The sequence below is a fragment of the Vigna umbellata genome, chromosome 5, assembly GCF_029865625.1.
Source record: "Vigna umbellata cultivar VRB3 chromosome 5, Vumbellata_1.0, whole genome shotgun sequence".
Taxonomy (NCBI): Eukaryota; Viridiplantae; Streptophyta; class Magnoliopsida; order Fabales; family Fabaceae; genus Vigna; species Vigna umbellata.
The window spans coordinates 29,344,355-29,359,979 of record NC_142169.1 but is presented as its reverse complement, the minus strand read 5'-3'; the positions used below and the strand labels follow the sequence as shown (position 1 = coordinate 29,359,979).

At 27.1% G+C, this 15,625-nt stretch overlaps 1 protein-coding gene across 2 annotated transcripts; it reads right to left on the bottom strand.

The window, feature by feature from the left end:
* Positions 1 to 3,386: 3,386 nt before the first annotated feature.
* Positions 3,387 to 5,810, bottom strand: LOC124842458 (uncharacterized). 2 transcript variants are annotated; one of them, XM_088115083.1, is made up of 5 exons: positions 5,537 to 5,810; positions 5,028 to 5,275; positions 4,723 to 4,934; positions 3,970 to 4,234; positions 3,387 to 3,812 (listed from the first exon to the last, which is right to left on the bottom strand). In XM_088115083.1, exons 1-5 carry the CDS (start codon positions 5,628 to 5,630, stop codon positions 3,519 to 3,521), a joined length of 1,113 nt encoding a protein of 370 aa, XP_087971209.1. In that variant the 5' UTR covers positions 5,631 to 5,810; the 3' UTR covers positions 3,387 to 3,518. The 2 variants fall into 2 exon arrangements, with proteins under 2 accessions (XP_087971209.1, XP_047174903.1); XM_047318947.2 differs by having other exon boundaries at positions 5,028 to 5,290; positions 5,537 to 5,808.
* Between the last annotated feature and the right edge of the window lie 9,815 nt (positions 5,811 to 15,625).

The window sequence follows — 15,625 nt, the reverse complement described above, 5'->3', positions numbered from 1 at the left end:
ACTATTTTCACATTAATTATTCTTTCTCATAATTGTGTTTCATATTTTATCCCCGGCTTACTAATTCATGAAGGAGAAAAACTTTAAAATACATTCATTTTGTTTTAGGATTAAAAATTATATGCAACAATATATGTATAGCTATAAGAGACAATTTTTTTTCTTAACTAAAACATACATATAGTTTGAGGACTTTTGAATCTTTTTTGTTGCCTGTTGAAATCAAAGATTTGTTTAATAAATCTTAGTCATTTATTACTTAATTTATATTTAAAATAAAAAATGTTTTTTTAAAGAACAAAGAAAAATAATGTGTGTATAGTTTAGTAGGTTGGATGATTTTTATTTTAAAATTGTATTAAATAATATTGTAGTCAAACAGGACTTTTCCTGTAATGTCCCGGCAACTTACAGGGAATACTAATACTAAGCACGTTTAATCATGGAGTTCTTATGAGTTAGGCTACCGAAAAGCAAATACATTTTGTGATATGAGTAGCCAAATCAATCCCTTTAAGCTATCCTTCAACTGTATAATCTCATACCTATGTAGTCTCTAGATCTCTCTCATTCCGATGTATGTTCGATTCATTCATGTGTCTCTTCCACTGGAAGCCTGCCAGGAGCCGCTCCTTGTCAGTGTCCCTTGCACTTCGTGCTTCTTGCACCGGCGATCATTCCCCGCGCTCGTCAGTGTCCGGGTGTCACATTTCCAGTTTTGTAATAATATAAATAACAAAATAACCATATTTTTAGTATAGTTAGAGAGTTAACCTATTTTAATATACCTTTTAAAAAGAAACCTTCTTGACTTAAACTCTAGCAACTTTATGTTCTTGCAACCAGTATGTATCTCCTTGTTAAATTTAGAGTAAACATAAATACAAACAAATAAATCGAACAATAATTACTATAAGAGAAAATTAAAACTATTTATTTTTTTTTAATATTATATTTTAATATATCATGATTTCTATGTCAGTCCATGATAGTGTGATAATTATTTTTTTTATACTTTTTAGGTTTTTTTATTTATCTCTATATAATGTATTTTTGTATTTTTTTATGAAAAATATTAAGATCTAAACATTTATTTTTAATAAAGATGTAATTACTTTTTTTCTGGATTACTTTTGTGGAAAAAATGAAGATCGAAGAAAATTGAAGGAAAACTTTTTTTTTGGATTACTGTTGTGTGATAATTATGTTTTTTTTTTTCATAAATTTATATTCTTATATTCTTATCCATTTGACAAGATCAGATATTCACTCAACGAGTAGACCATTCATCCAAAGAATAAAAACAATTAACTATGACACAAAAAGCACCTTCTCATCCATAGTTATTTAGTAAGAAACTGAGTTGTTGAAAAGTCAAGTTTTTGACAAAAATGGAAGAATTTTTGGTGTGAAAATGCAACAAGAGACCATAGAATATGTTCATCCAGAGCTCAAGAAAGTCTTTCCTTCATTTTCATCTTTCATGTATTATATTTGGGCTCCAAATGTGTAAAAGTAACTAACTTCATCATTCATTAAGGTAGGTTAGATGAAATGTACTTTAATTTTATGTAATTTTTTATTATGCAATATACATTTGATTCTTATGTTCTTTCTTTATGCTTTCTGAACTTAGACAAGAATTAACAAGTGTGATTTTAGATAGTGCTGTAAAAATGGATTGTAATCTGCGAGTCAATCCGGCTCACCATGAGTTTGAACTGATGTTTTAAGAGAGAAAAATTATTCAAGACTCTAATATTATAAATGAAAAAGTGTTACAAAAATTATCAATATTAAAAATTTATTTGTTTGTCTTTTGTACATGTTTTTGGATTACGATTGGATTGTATGATACTTTTTTATTTATTTTGAATTGTCTATGGAGTTTAACATAATTTTAGTGTAACTTTTATTTAGATTTGAATTAAAAAAAATTACAACTTTTTTATTTTGAAAAAAACTTATAATTAAATGAGTCAGTGAATCAATCCATTTAACACACCAATCCGTGATGGGTCGAGTCAGGTTCAAATTTTTTCAGTTCGCTAGTAAGTGAATCAGGGTTGGGTTGGCTCACTAAGCGACCAACCGGTGGTGAGCCGACCGGGTCGAGCCGGATTACCCGTTTTGACAGCTCTAATTTTAGACATAGACTCTAACATGTTGGTTGTTCTAAATACTTATTCCTAATGCAAATCTTTGTTAAAATAATTAAGAGATTATAATTTTTACATAAAAATTTAGAACTTATCTTTCAAAAATTAAAATTTCTAAACTTATGGTGTGAATGCTTGAGTGATGCTAGAATTATATGATTTAGAGATGCTAGAATTCTATGATTTAGATCATTGCATTGAATTGAATACATAAAACCCAAAACCTTTGTTCTAATCGAGTAACGTAACTTTAATTTAATGGTTTTATATATTTTTTTAATCTAATTTCATCTATTATTAAATTTGGATTGATCAATATTCATATAAATAAATATACACAGATAACTAATAACACACAAATCTCTTAAAAAAATTATACTTGAATTTTCGATTACTATATAAACTATTTGATACACTTATTATAAAATTAACAAGCTATCAATTTAATTAATTTAATGTAACTAAAATCAACACAAAAATTTATAACAATTATATGAATAAAAGATTATTTACTAATTCAATTATTGAACCTGTTTATTAGTTAATAATATAAAACATTATATACATACACATTTTGATGCTTATATTATATATTTATATACTAAATATTCTTTCTTCTTAATAACCACATTGCAAATCAACTGAATTCAAAATTTGTATGACCAAAATTCGTGGATACCTCTAAATTCGCGGGTAATAATGTTTTTTTCCCATGAACTTTTGACGATAATTTTTTTTTCTCTTAATATACTCGTAGGGAAAGTTTTCCAAGAATTTCACTTTCTGTGGGTAATTTTAGAAAAATGTTTTTTTTTTCTAGGGAAAGGTAACGTATCAGTAGATAATTCTCACCATATTATTTTGTAGAAAAATGTCTTTTTAAGGATATTTTTCATGATTTGGCGTAATAAATTCTTACACCTATTTGTCACAAAAAGTTCAAGGAAAACATGTAAATTAGAAAAATTCAATTTGCTGCACAAAATCTGCAAATGCATGACATAATTAAAATGTTTGACATTCACATTAATAAAACTAAGTCACCAAAATATTTTTTTTTCTATATGATTATGAATGTGTGACATTACGAATGAAAAACAAAAAAATGATATTTATCAACACTACCACATGATTGAGTGTATATTAGAGTATGTAGGACTTAAATTTTATTTTAAGATTTATATTTTAACTAAATAAATAAAAAGTTTATAACTAAAAACGGTGCAGTTAAGTGAAATAATTGTTATATAAAAGTTAACACAGACGTATAGTTGAATGACAAAACAAAAGTTATACAATGAATACATTCTCTAAAAAAGAAGGGTTAGATTTGAAATTTTATAAATTATCCAAACAATTTTACTGGGCATTTAAAAGTGACTTAACAATGGTATCACTGATACCATCAAGATGAGGGAACAAATGGCCAGCACCTTGAAGTTCATGATATTGAATCCATGGAAGCTTTTGTGCAATGTATCTTTGCACTTTAACAGGCACTATCAAATCTTCATCTCCTTGCCAAATATGAACCAAACCCTCTTTATTTGGAAATGGATTTTCCAGATCCAAAGGACTAAATTCCCAGCTACCAAATGCAACAATTAGATCTCTGTGGACACTTTCATGTTCTCCCTGCTGTCTTACCTCACCCTGAAAGTGCAAGCAACACAAACAGATTATTAAGATGATCAAGTTCTAACTTTACGCATAACATTCATCCAAAAACATCAAAATCTATTGGAATGAGTCAAATCACAGCAAATATGAAGTGTGAAGTTAGATGAGTTTCAGTGCATAAGCAAGATACCACATGATTCTTTCGATCTATCCTCTTAGGCAAAAGTTCTTTGTCTTGAAGGGAAAGAAGATCTAAACTGTCAGCAATTAAAGAAGAAGATGGAAACCATGTTTGAGTGTTCCACCAGTAAGTTAGCCAAGGAATGTAGTGAGCAACACGAAGTGTCCACTGGTCTTGTAGTTTTTGTCGGTAAAAGACTTCATTTGTTAAGTTTCTAGGAAGACCAGTCCACCAGTAGTTCAGCACTGGGGCTATCAGCACTGCACCTGCCAACCTGTCACCATTGAAATTTTGTTTCATTGTGACAAAGAATACAGATAAAGAAAATGGCTCATAGATTCATACAACTTATTTCAAGAAATTTGATGTCCTCGTGTAGTTTCTGCAGACAATTCTTTAAGTACTACACACTTACACAGAAATGAGAGTCTTAAGTATTGCATAATTTGGTATGACAAGCACAATTACCCCACTCATTTTGATGTCATAGACAAGAATAATCACCCCACCAATTTCCCAAACCCGAGCATTTTACACTTGTGAAGTTAACATTAATATTCATTCAAAGTTTGTTTGGACCGCCTGGAGCAACAGATTCTGCATAATAAGTGCAGATGAACAAAGATCTTGTATCACTGAAAGAACTAAAATGCAAGTTCAACCAAAGGGACATAAACATTTACATGCCAACAAAAGAAAAAACAACCAAAGAATGTTCTGTTTGAGGCCAACAGAGTTACCTCAAACCTGAATACATCATACCTGTGAGGGATGTACTTAAGGCACCTCCAAACAACCTGACCCCCAAGAGAGAAACCTATTATGTAGAATTTGGATCCTAGTCCCAATTTATCAGCAAGTTCTTCTATATCTAGTGCCAGGCTCTTCACTGTTTGGCTTGGATGAGGATCACTCTCCCCATACCCTGGTCTGTCAAATGATACAATGTAGACCCCTAAATCCTCAGCAACATCCTGAAAAACCCCATCACAAATTCAGATAATACATCGACAAAAATAGCATAGAATGTAATGAAACCAAACAAACAAAAATAAACAAATAATTACAGGTGATAAGGTTTTTGCAACATAGGCATCATGCCTGCAAGCATCAAAACCATGAACAAAGATGATTTTGTGATTGGCTACATCTTTTGGAACACCATGCTCTTTGTATGCTAAATTTCGTCCATCTCTTAGCTTGATTCTGGGTGCTGTTATAGGGGGGCCACTAGGAGAACCACACAACTTTGGGGGAGGAGGTTGAATTGCCTGATAACCCCATGCTACGACCACAATGAACAACACAGCGAACACTGTTCTCAAAATTCCTGGGATAATGTAAAATTGCTTTAAAAAATAAAAATAGTTTTTCAAAATAAAGATAAGAATATGAATTTAGTACTGTGACGGTAGCAAAACAAAAAAAGTGAGGAAGTCCCATCAAATGAACATGATATGATAATAAATCACAAAGAACAAGGGGATGGCAGAGGAATATGCCAAATGCAGTTCAGTTGAAGAATGCACATGATGATGCTCGTTTTATTCAACAAGATGAAAAACAAAAGTGGGACCTGAAAGGAAGTGAATTGAAGTGGTTTTGTTTTGGTTCGAGGAATGAGCACGGGTTGATGCTGCAGAAAATTTTCTGTTCACTCCACTCCCCATTTCTTCCTCTTTCTCAGACAACGACAACACCGACACAACTTTTCATCTTCAGACAGACACAGAGATCAACTTACTAGGATAAGGGAAGCGTTTGGTGCTAATTTAACATCTCCAAACTACGGAATCAAATCCTCTATACTCATAATATTCACGGTCTTCAAATTTCCTCCATTCCAAACATGCCTTTGGTATTTTGATGCATTAAATCTAAGATGAGATAATGTACTCCTGATGTTGATTAGAAAAACAACAATTCATAATTGTATTAAAATGAAATAAATCTAAAGATTATTCTAATCTCAATCGATACATAAGAAAAAGTCTGAATTACTAATTTTTAACTGTTAATTGTTGTTTGCGTTTTCATTCTTTAAAGAACATTTTTTTTTCTTTCATAAAGTACGTTCTTCTTATTTTAGAATAATACAATTTCTTAAGCATTCAACTGTATTAAATTGCGGTTTAAGGATTAAGAAAAAATTATTTTCTCATTTATATTATATTTATTTATTGGCATGTTTTTATTTCCTTTTTTATATTTTATATTTTTATGTTGTTGTTGTCTTTTATCTGGATATAGTCAAAATAATAGATATATCATTTTTAAAAAGGAAAATAAATAAAAACTATTAATGAAAAAATATAAATTAAAAATACAGATGATGCTTGAAAGTTTAATTAAAGTGATCATATTTAACGAGATTTGTAATTGATATGGCGGCCTTACTATATGTTTATTAATTTAGATTTATTAAAGATTATAAAGAGGAATGATTGAATAATAAATAAAATTTACATAATATTTTACTTTATAAGAAATTAAAACTAATAAAAATTAGTTGAAAAAGTGTATAATAAAATATATTGATTATCTTATTATTTTTTTATTGATCGACATATCATTAGTGATGAAAAACATTTTAATGATAATTACTTTTTCTATCAGAAATGGCATAATATTTAAAAGGATATTACATTGCCCTCAATAAGAGTATATAATAAGGATGTTTATTATTTTGAGAAAAAAAATATATTAATAGTTTTTACTGTCATTCAACTAGTACTTATCTATACATAATAAGATACTAGTATACTAGTTACTTTAAAAGAACATTGACCTGCTCTAGTTAAAAACAAACTTTTCGCCATGGTGGTAACAGCAATTAAGAAAAAAATTAAATAAAAAATATTTAATATTTTTCCTATAAAAAAGCATTTAAAATTTTATTTTGATAAATGTTAAATGAAAATAATTTTAATATCTTAAAAGCATAATATTTAATATACATGTTAATAACATATTTTTCAAGTAATTATAGGAAGAGTTACTTTTAGCTTTTTAATTCCCATAAATTTATTATTAATTTTTTTTTAGTTTTCATTTCGGTATCTTTGCCTCCCAATTGTTAAAAGTATCATCCTATGAAGAGCTTATGTGTCTAAAAATAATTCAAGTGATCATTTTAATGATATTTACTAAAATGTAGCATAATGACTTCTTAAATTTTTTTCAAACATTTAAGAACAACAATATTTTAAGGTACGATACTCAGATGAAGAAATATTTAATGGGTACAAATTTAGTCAAAATTATCCTTAACTTTTGAATACTTGTGTATATATTTTCAATGTAATCGATTATGCATCAATTACTTTCAATTATAAAAAAAAAAACTTAAAAAAAAAACAAAATGGACTATTGCTTTGGAAAGAAACAATATATATATATATATATATATATATATATATATATATATATATATATATATATATATAACTCTATTTTGGAATGAATGAAATAATTATTTTTCTAATATAAGTTTAAGGACAATAAATAATAATTTATAATTTTGGAGGAATGAAACCTCGTATTATTTTTACAGGGATAAAAAAACAATTTGTATATATGAAAATTTAAAAATATAAGGCAATTGTTAATTATTGTATCAATTTGCCTTTGTTATATTTAAATTTGAGATGCATATTAAAATTGAATAGAGATTTCCGTTTCTTGATGATATAATGGTTAAATAATGGATTTTAAAATATAAAATAGGTAATCTATATGTTGGTTTGAAAACCTAAAAATATTTATCAATATAAAAATGAAGTATTCACTTAATTATCTTATATTCATTGTTATTATCACTTCTTTTACTCTCATTCGAATGTGTAAGAGAGAATATTCTGCAATTTGGACTTTCTTTCCTTCTTCAACAACCCAATTATAACTTATTCTCATGGATTTTACATTAGTATCTCTTTTTTCAATTATTATTCAACTAAGTTCATCGGTTTTCGTCTATATACAACTAAAAAATTAACTCAACTTCACCTTAAATAAAAAGTGGTAGTGTCGAAAACCTAATATGTTTTCTTTATATTATATAATTATATAAGAGTATTAGTGTATCATTTAAGAATTTGTTCAATAAATTTTTTATATACAATTAAGTTGATATTAAATCACTCTTATTAAAATTTAATATATATTATAAATAATTAATCATATTTTTAGTACCAAATTTTGACGTAAAATTAAAATTTATTATTTGTTCTAAATTTAAATTTAAATGTCAAATAAAATATTGTTAAAAAAGAAAATTACGTCTATTATTTTTTAAATTTGATGATGCAATTGTAGGAGAGACAGAACGAATTAAAGTTTAGAAAGTGCATAAATGATTTTCATTTTTTTATAAGACGTAATTCTAGTTATGAGTGATACTTTTAGCCTGATGTAAAATCATTCTAACATTGTAATGATTCCTATTGCATAAAGGTAGATTCAGAGGTAGCAGATATTTGTAGCATTACAATCTATTTCGGGACAAAACCCTCTTCATCGTTTTCATCTGATAAAAACTGCTAGGTGACAAACCTTCCCTGTCTAATTTCTCTTTTTTTATATTCATGATCCATCATTTCAGTAAGATTCCAATTTTTTTTAAATGATACTTTCATAATATTTTTTTGACAATATTTTAACACTTTTTATGTATTATTTTATGATTAGTTCAAAATTATTTTATGATCAATAATAATAATCATAAACACTAATATAGATCAATCACGTAATAACACAATCACGTAATAACACGTAGACAATTAAGATTATATATTAGTAGTAGTAGTAGAAGAAAAGTGCATTAAGCAATAAAAGATGTCAAGCAGTATATGATTACTTAATGTGGGGGTACTGTGTTTATCAAGAGCAATGAGTTATCCCATCTGTTTACCTTTCCAATCAATTATCCTACAGCAATAGTTAGATCATGGCATACTGATTTCTATTTTAAAGTCCAAAGGGTTATCTAATGTTCTCAACTCCCCATAATTAATTTAAAAGGCAAAGGGACAAATAATACTGTCACTATTTAACAACATGTGCATCAATCCGAGTTGAATTTAAAAAAATATATAATTTTTTTTTATGTAATTTAATTTTCAACCTAGTTCACTTAGAATCCAACTTACTGGATTAAATTCATGGTGAAGTGAGTTGACTCACCAACCCACCTAATTTAATTTAATTATTTATTATTTTTTTGTTTCAATATTATTAGTTAGTATTTTTTTATTATATGGTAGATGGTGATAAAGAATAAAATATTTTCAGAGAGAAAAATATTATAGATTTATCTATTCAAAATTCTAATATTATAAATGAACAAGTGATACAAAAATTACCAATATTAAAAACTTATTTATTTGTCTTTTGTACATGTTTTTGGATTACCTTTGTATTGTATGAGATTTTTTTTAATTTTGAATTGTCTTTAGAGTTTAACATCATTTTAATCTGACATTTTTTAGATTTGAATTAAATAAAAGTTGTCATTTTTTTATTTTAAAAAAAATTATAATTAAATAATTAAGTGAGTCAACCTGTTTAAACCCGTGATGGATCAGACCGGGTTTGAATGAATGAATCGGGTTGGATGATTCACTAAGTTACCAACCTGTGATAAGTCGGTCGGGTTAAGCCGAATTACTTATTTTAACAGCTTTAGGGACAAACATTCAACTTTTCTATTCGAACTTTGATAGTTGCATTTAATCAAATAACATGTTTAAAACATTTTAATGATACTTAAAACACAATTTTGATAATAATTTTAAGGTTTTCATTTGGTACATGTGTTTGTTCAAATGTCAAGTTCGTATTTCAATTTTTTTAATATTAATTTATCCTGTTTTATAAAAATTGATGTAACTTGATTTTGATTAGTAAAAATTAATGTAATTTGGTTTTAATTTATGAAAAATTGATATAATTTTACCTTTTTAGTTAAAGTTTTTTAAAGAATCAATATTTCTAAACATTGATACTAAGATTACATTAATTACATCAACAAAATAAATCATTTTTATTAATAATTTCAATTTTGATTAATTATTTTTGATTCATTTCAAGAAATTACATCGATTTACATCCAAATTTAAAAAAAAAATTACATCAATTTTTCATAAATCAAGATTAAATTATATTAATTTTGTACGTTGTAAAATTGGATTTCATTATTTTGATGCCTGTTTATATATGGATTTAGTTAATGTTGTTGTATCATGATTCTGGCGTGAAGTTAAAACGGTGGGTTGGAACTGCCATAGTTTAAGATTTATGATTAACACATTTTCATTGAGTTACTAAATTAGATGCAATGTCTATTTTTTCAATTGTTCCATTTAGCTATTTTAATTTTAAACTGAAGTTACACTTGCTTTTTGACGGTTATGTTTTTTCCAAAATTTAATGTTCATAATAGCGGTTCTTATGCAGTAAGCTTGAAATTTTTTGTAAATGAATTAAAAATATTATTTTAGATTTGATTTAATATAAATATTAAATATATTTACCGACAGAAAATCTCCCACATATTTATGTTTATCGAAAATTATCATAGAAATGTTGTTGTCCATAATTACCAAAATTTCTTTTACTATTTGCCAGTAAAACCTTTTACCGATAGATTATTGATGGTTCATTTTCTGCTGAAAATTTCCTTTTATCAACGAAATATTGTTATTATCAACCTTATTAACATTTTGTTTTAGTTTTCATAAAAAAAATTATAGTTAGAGAAATTGATATAATTAGATCATTTATGTTTAGTACTGTGTAACAACGCTAAAGAAAATATCACATGTTAATTTATTATTATTATTTTTAATTATTTTTATTTTTTTGAAATTTTTTTCCACGTATCTCTTATGATACTGACAATGTAAATTTAGTTCTTACATTTATTTGTTTTATTCTTAATTTTTGTTAAAATAAAACAATATTCGATCAAATTTATTTTTTTATAAATCTTATGATGCTATTTTATTAAAACTAACACTTTTGTTAAATATTTTTTAAAATACTTTTAATCTAACTTTAACTATATATAAGTGGATTTCATTCAAATAAATTACTTCTAAACAAATCTTTATTAAGGTGAAATTAATCATTTCATTTCAATTTTGGTTAAAATAGATTGAGTATATAAAAACTATTAAATTTATTAATATAGTTAAAAATTATACATAAAACTTTATATATATAATTATTAATTAAAATATTTTAGATAAATAAAAATTTATTTTAATTAATAAAAATATCTCTGAAAAGGTTAGAGTTAGTTTAAATATAATTCAAAAAATATTTAATAAAAATATAAATTTTAATAAAAGTATAAATTTTAATAAAAATATTAACTTAAAATTTATAAAATAAAATTGTTTAAAAGAGAAGAGAATGTTCAATTTTAATAAAGATTGAAAATAAATTAAATATAAAAAAGTATAAGTACTAAATTGAGACTCTAGTGACTTTGCCAAGTCGCATTAACAATGTTACGTGATATAATTTTAAAATGGCACATAGAAAACAAATTAAAAAATAAAAAATTCATAAAAATTATAAATTAAAAAGTGACATTATATTTAACATTGTTTATACAATATTAACATTGCAGAATTTTTTTTATAAATTAGAACTAAATTGAAATTAAAAGAAATTAAAAAACCAACTTGATATTTTTGAAAAAGCTTTGATCAAAAGAATAATTAAATCTTAATTTTTTTTATAGTGATATCTGTATTTCATGAGTATCAAATTATCTTCCTTTGACATGGATACGGTAATTTGTTGCAATAATTCCTTAATAATTCATTGTGTCATAAACTTTTTTCACTAATGACATATAGATTTTAATCAGGATTAGTTTCATCACAATATGTCATTAATCATATTTATAGAATTGAGTACCTATATTACATTTTGTTCACTTTTTTTTAAAACAAAACAGACATAATCAAGGTAAAAAATAATAATAATTGCATTCTCATTTGGTTTAAACCAAGTGTGAAAAGTATGAGATTTGAACTGTCAATGTTGTTTTTGTTTTGTTTTCCTACATTACTTAAATTTTTTCATAAATGTTTACACAAATTACTGTTACACATAAATGTTAACATATTATTTCAGAATCTCCATTATGCCATATTTATAAATTTCTTGTTATGATTCTTACAAATTTCTACAATAATTTTGTACTAAGGCTTTTATACAAATGTTTAAACATACGTACCAATCAGAATAAGAAAATTTATATTTTATCCATGAAATTTATCTGGAGTTACTTTTGTTATTACTGACGGTTTTAATTTTTGGAAAATGCATTTCTCGTATAATTGCTAGAAAATGCAGCGTAGTAAATGATTACACTGGTGGTTCTTAAACTGCCAAAATTTCTAAGGGTTTATGAAAAAACCGTCGCTATTCTAATTAAATCCTAAGAAAAACATTAAAAGGCTTTTTTATTTTCTTCCTGGAAAACCAACACCCATCCATTTTCCTCAAATAAATGAACAAACATTGACAATTATAAAAAACTGATTACATTAACAGCTCTAAAAAATTAAATCCAGTAAAAAATACTAATAATCTCATGGGAAGATATTTGAGCTTGGATGTAGTAAGGGAATCATTTTCTTCATGACCCTTTGCTCTCTTCCTAGCCTCAGGTAGTTGTTCCTGGTACTTATCTCCTGCGTAAATTCTACTACTTGTGGTTTTGTTGGAATAAAACAAATATTGGGACCCATTCCACTATGAAATGCAGGAGCCATTGTTCCCCATCAGCAAAATAATGCACCAAAATGTCTTCCACTTTTGCTTGCTTTTCCGTAAATTCAGCTCACCACCTCAACAACCATTTTGTTTGTTTTGGCTTTCTCACTTCATAAATTGAGAAGCAAAGCAGTGAAGCAAGACACACCAACACAGAAGAAGAAAACCACCGTGAAGAGAAGAGAGCCACGGTGAAGGAGAGAAATAGAGTTTTTTTGTGTGTGTGAGAGAAATACCGAGAGGTGTAGACGCAGTACAATAGAAGATACTGTGAGTGTGAAAGTGAGTTTTGTATACCATCCGAGAGGGTGAGATATTTATTGAGAGATCCTCAGAGAGTGAGAGAAAACACTGTAATCCTACTTTCATAGTGGAGATAATTTTCTGGACTAGGTCCCGTGGTTTTTTCCGAGAGGATTTTCCACGTTAAAATTTCCAGTGTTAATTTTCTCTTTTCTTACGCTTTTATTTTTACGCTTCCGCACAGTGCCCATTTTGGGGTTCACGGAGGAGGGAACAAATACCGCTGTTCCCAACAGGTTTTTCCATTAAAACCATTTTCTCCTCCAATGAATGATCCACTTTTCCTCTTTGACATAGATCTTTCTACCATCAAGACTTTTCATCTTCCTCCAAGATTCATATTTAGATTCTTTGACTTCCTCAAGATATAATGCCTTTATTCTCATCATACAGCTTGTGTGTCAGCATTAGGGTTAGTAGAAGGTAGCTCTATCTAATTCGAAAAATGGGATTGGATTAGGTCATGCCAGAAAGATCCCCTCATTAAATGATCCATTCGAAATAGGTTTAAACATGATAGTTACATTGGCTAAAGATCGTATTAGCTCTATGAAGAAAAAAAAAAAGCTTACTAGGGTTGCAGCCACCACCAGTAGCAATTCCCGTTGTGAAGTACGTACACATTCTCTTAATTTGTGCCAACACTAAGTAGCCAAGTAACCTAAAAAGTTGAATGAACAAATCATCATGTATAGCAGCAGTGAAGTACGTACTAAGACATGCACCAAAACATGCCCATTCATGAACAATTTAGACGTGAATCTATATATTTCATCAGCATAGGTCATCTATATTTCTCCACAATTAAATTTAATTCATGATAATACTTATTAATATAAAAAGATAAGAACTTTCTTCCCTATTTGCCAAATTAAAGAAAAGGAAACAAGTTACCTAGTATATATTGGCAAAGACATCGATCTCATGACTAACCAATGAATCCAACAGGGACGTTAGGCTTCAACAAACCTATTACAAGCTTATAAACTGTCAATTACGTGCAAATAACAGTGTACACATATTGTATGTATGCAAAATACCTTATTCTTTCCGTCAATTTTTATTGTTTGAAGGGCAGATATTCATTAACAATAAAAGAGAATGAAGGCATAGACTAAGAAGAATATATATAGGACTATAAACACATTTAAATCTAAGTATTCGACTAATGGGATTCAATCTAATAATAACTCTATAATGATTACCAATTTGAACAAGTATTTTATCTAAAAACTTCAATATAAAATCATGATATTGTGTAGGGTTTAAAACACCTCTGATATATATATTATAAAAAAAAATATAGGACTGAGATGGGATTCGATTCAAGTATAATTAGCTGCCACAAGTATTGTAAGAGAATATGGCATCTCACATGATAACTGGTAGATTGTTAACTGAGCTACAATTTTTTGTTCAGAATTATAAGGCATTGTAATGGATATAACAATGGAATAAGATTATGGTTGTTGTTGCACGGCCAGAGCATTAAGGCCTTGTTCACTTGAGTGGATTTGAGGGAGAGTAATTGAAGGAATTTGAGAGGATTTGAAAATAATATTTTTTTGTTGATTATTTGAATGAATTTGGAAGTAAATGAGATTGGATTTGAAAGTAAATTTTTTTAATCTGTCACGTCAATCAAATCCTACACTAATTCTTACAATCTTTACTTTCAAATTCATTCTCACTTACCTCCAAATTGACTCAAATAAACAACAAAAAAATTTATTTTCAAATCCTCTGAAATCCCCTCAATTACTCTCCCTCAAATCCACTCAAGTGAACAAGGCCTAAGGGATTCGAAATGTTTCTTGGAACTAAGACTTAGTACCTAAGTCTAATATATTGGATAAATAGACTAAAGATATTTGTAAGAAGGTTGAAACATTATAGTATCTTTTAAATACTTTATTTCTTGCTCATAAACAAAATTCAATTTAACTTCTTTTCTGGTTGAGGTTGAATCCATCGATATTTCTTAATAAACAAGACTAGTGAGAATGCCACATATCTAGTTATACAAAACTTTTACATAAATTATTCTCATATAAAAAAAATTCTTTATATATATATATATATATATATATATATATATATATATATATATAATTCTTGTTATGGAGTCAAAATCAACGTGTCACTATGTCACAAGTATTTTGGAATTCTAAATGTTTGTCCTCACTTGACATTCATCATGACTATTCATTAAGTCAAACTTAAAGGTTACTTGTAAAAGGTACTCTGATTTCAAAATTAATTAATAAAAATTTCATTGTTCTAGCAGTTATTTCGTATTAAATGTCATTACCTACCTCTTTATTTCAAACCTTTATTCATAGATTTCAAAATAGACTTCAAATTAGTAAGGACTTAATTGTGGTCGAGTTAGTAATAATCATGTTTGAGTGTTTCATCCTACACCTCCAAGATCTCATCCTGCACCTCCAAAAATTCCAATTTTATCCTTCTGACATCTCATATCATCCTGCACCTCCAACTTTTTCAAAATTTTATTTTTAACTTTAATAAATATTTTTTCATTTTCTTTTCTTTTTTATTAAAAACAATC

Bases quoted from the DNA above. Each gene is read 5' to 3' on its own strand.
- LOC124842458 (XM_047318947.2), bottom strand. From the start codon at position 5,630: ATGGGGAGTGGAGTGAACAGAAAATTTTCTGCAGCATCAACCCGTGCT. The intron at 5,291-5,536 runs GTCCCACTTTTG...ACATTATCCCAG, and splicing joins TTCAATTCACTTCCTTTCAG to GAATTTTGAGAACAGTGTTC. The intron at 3,813-3,969 runs GTATCTTGCTTA...TTGCACTTTCAG, and splicing joins TAGATCGAAAGAATCATGTG to GGTGAGGTAAGACAGCAGGG.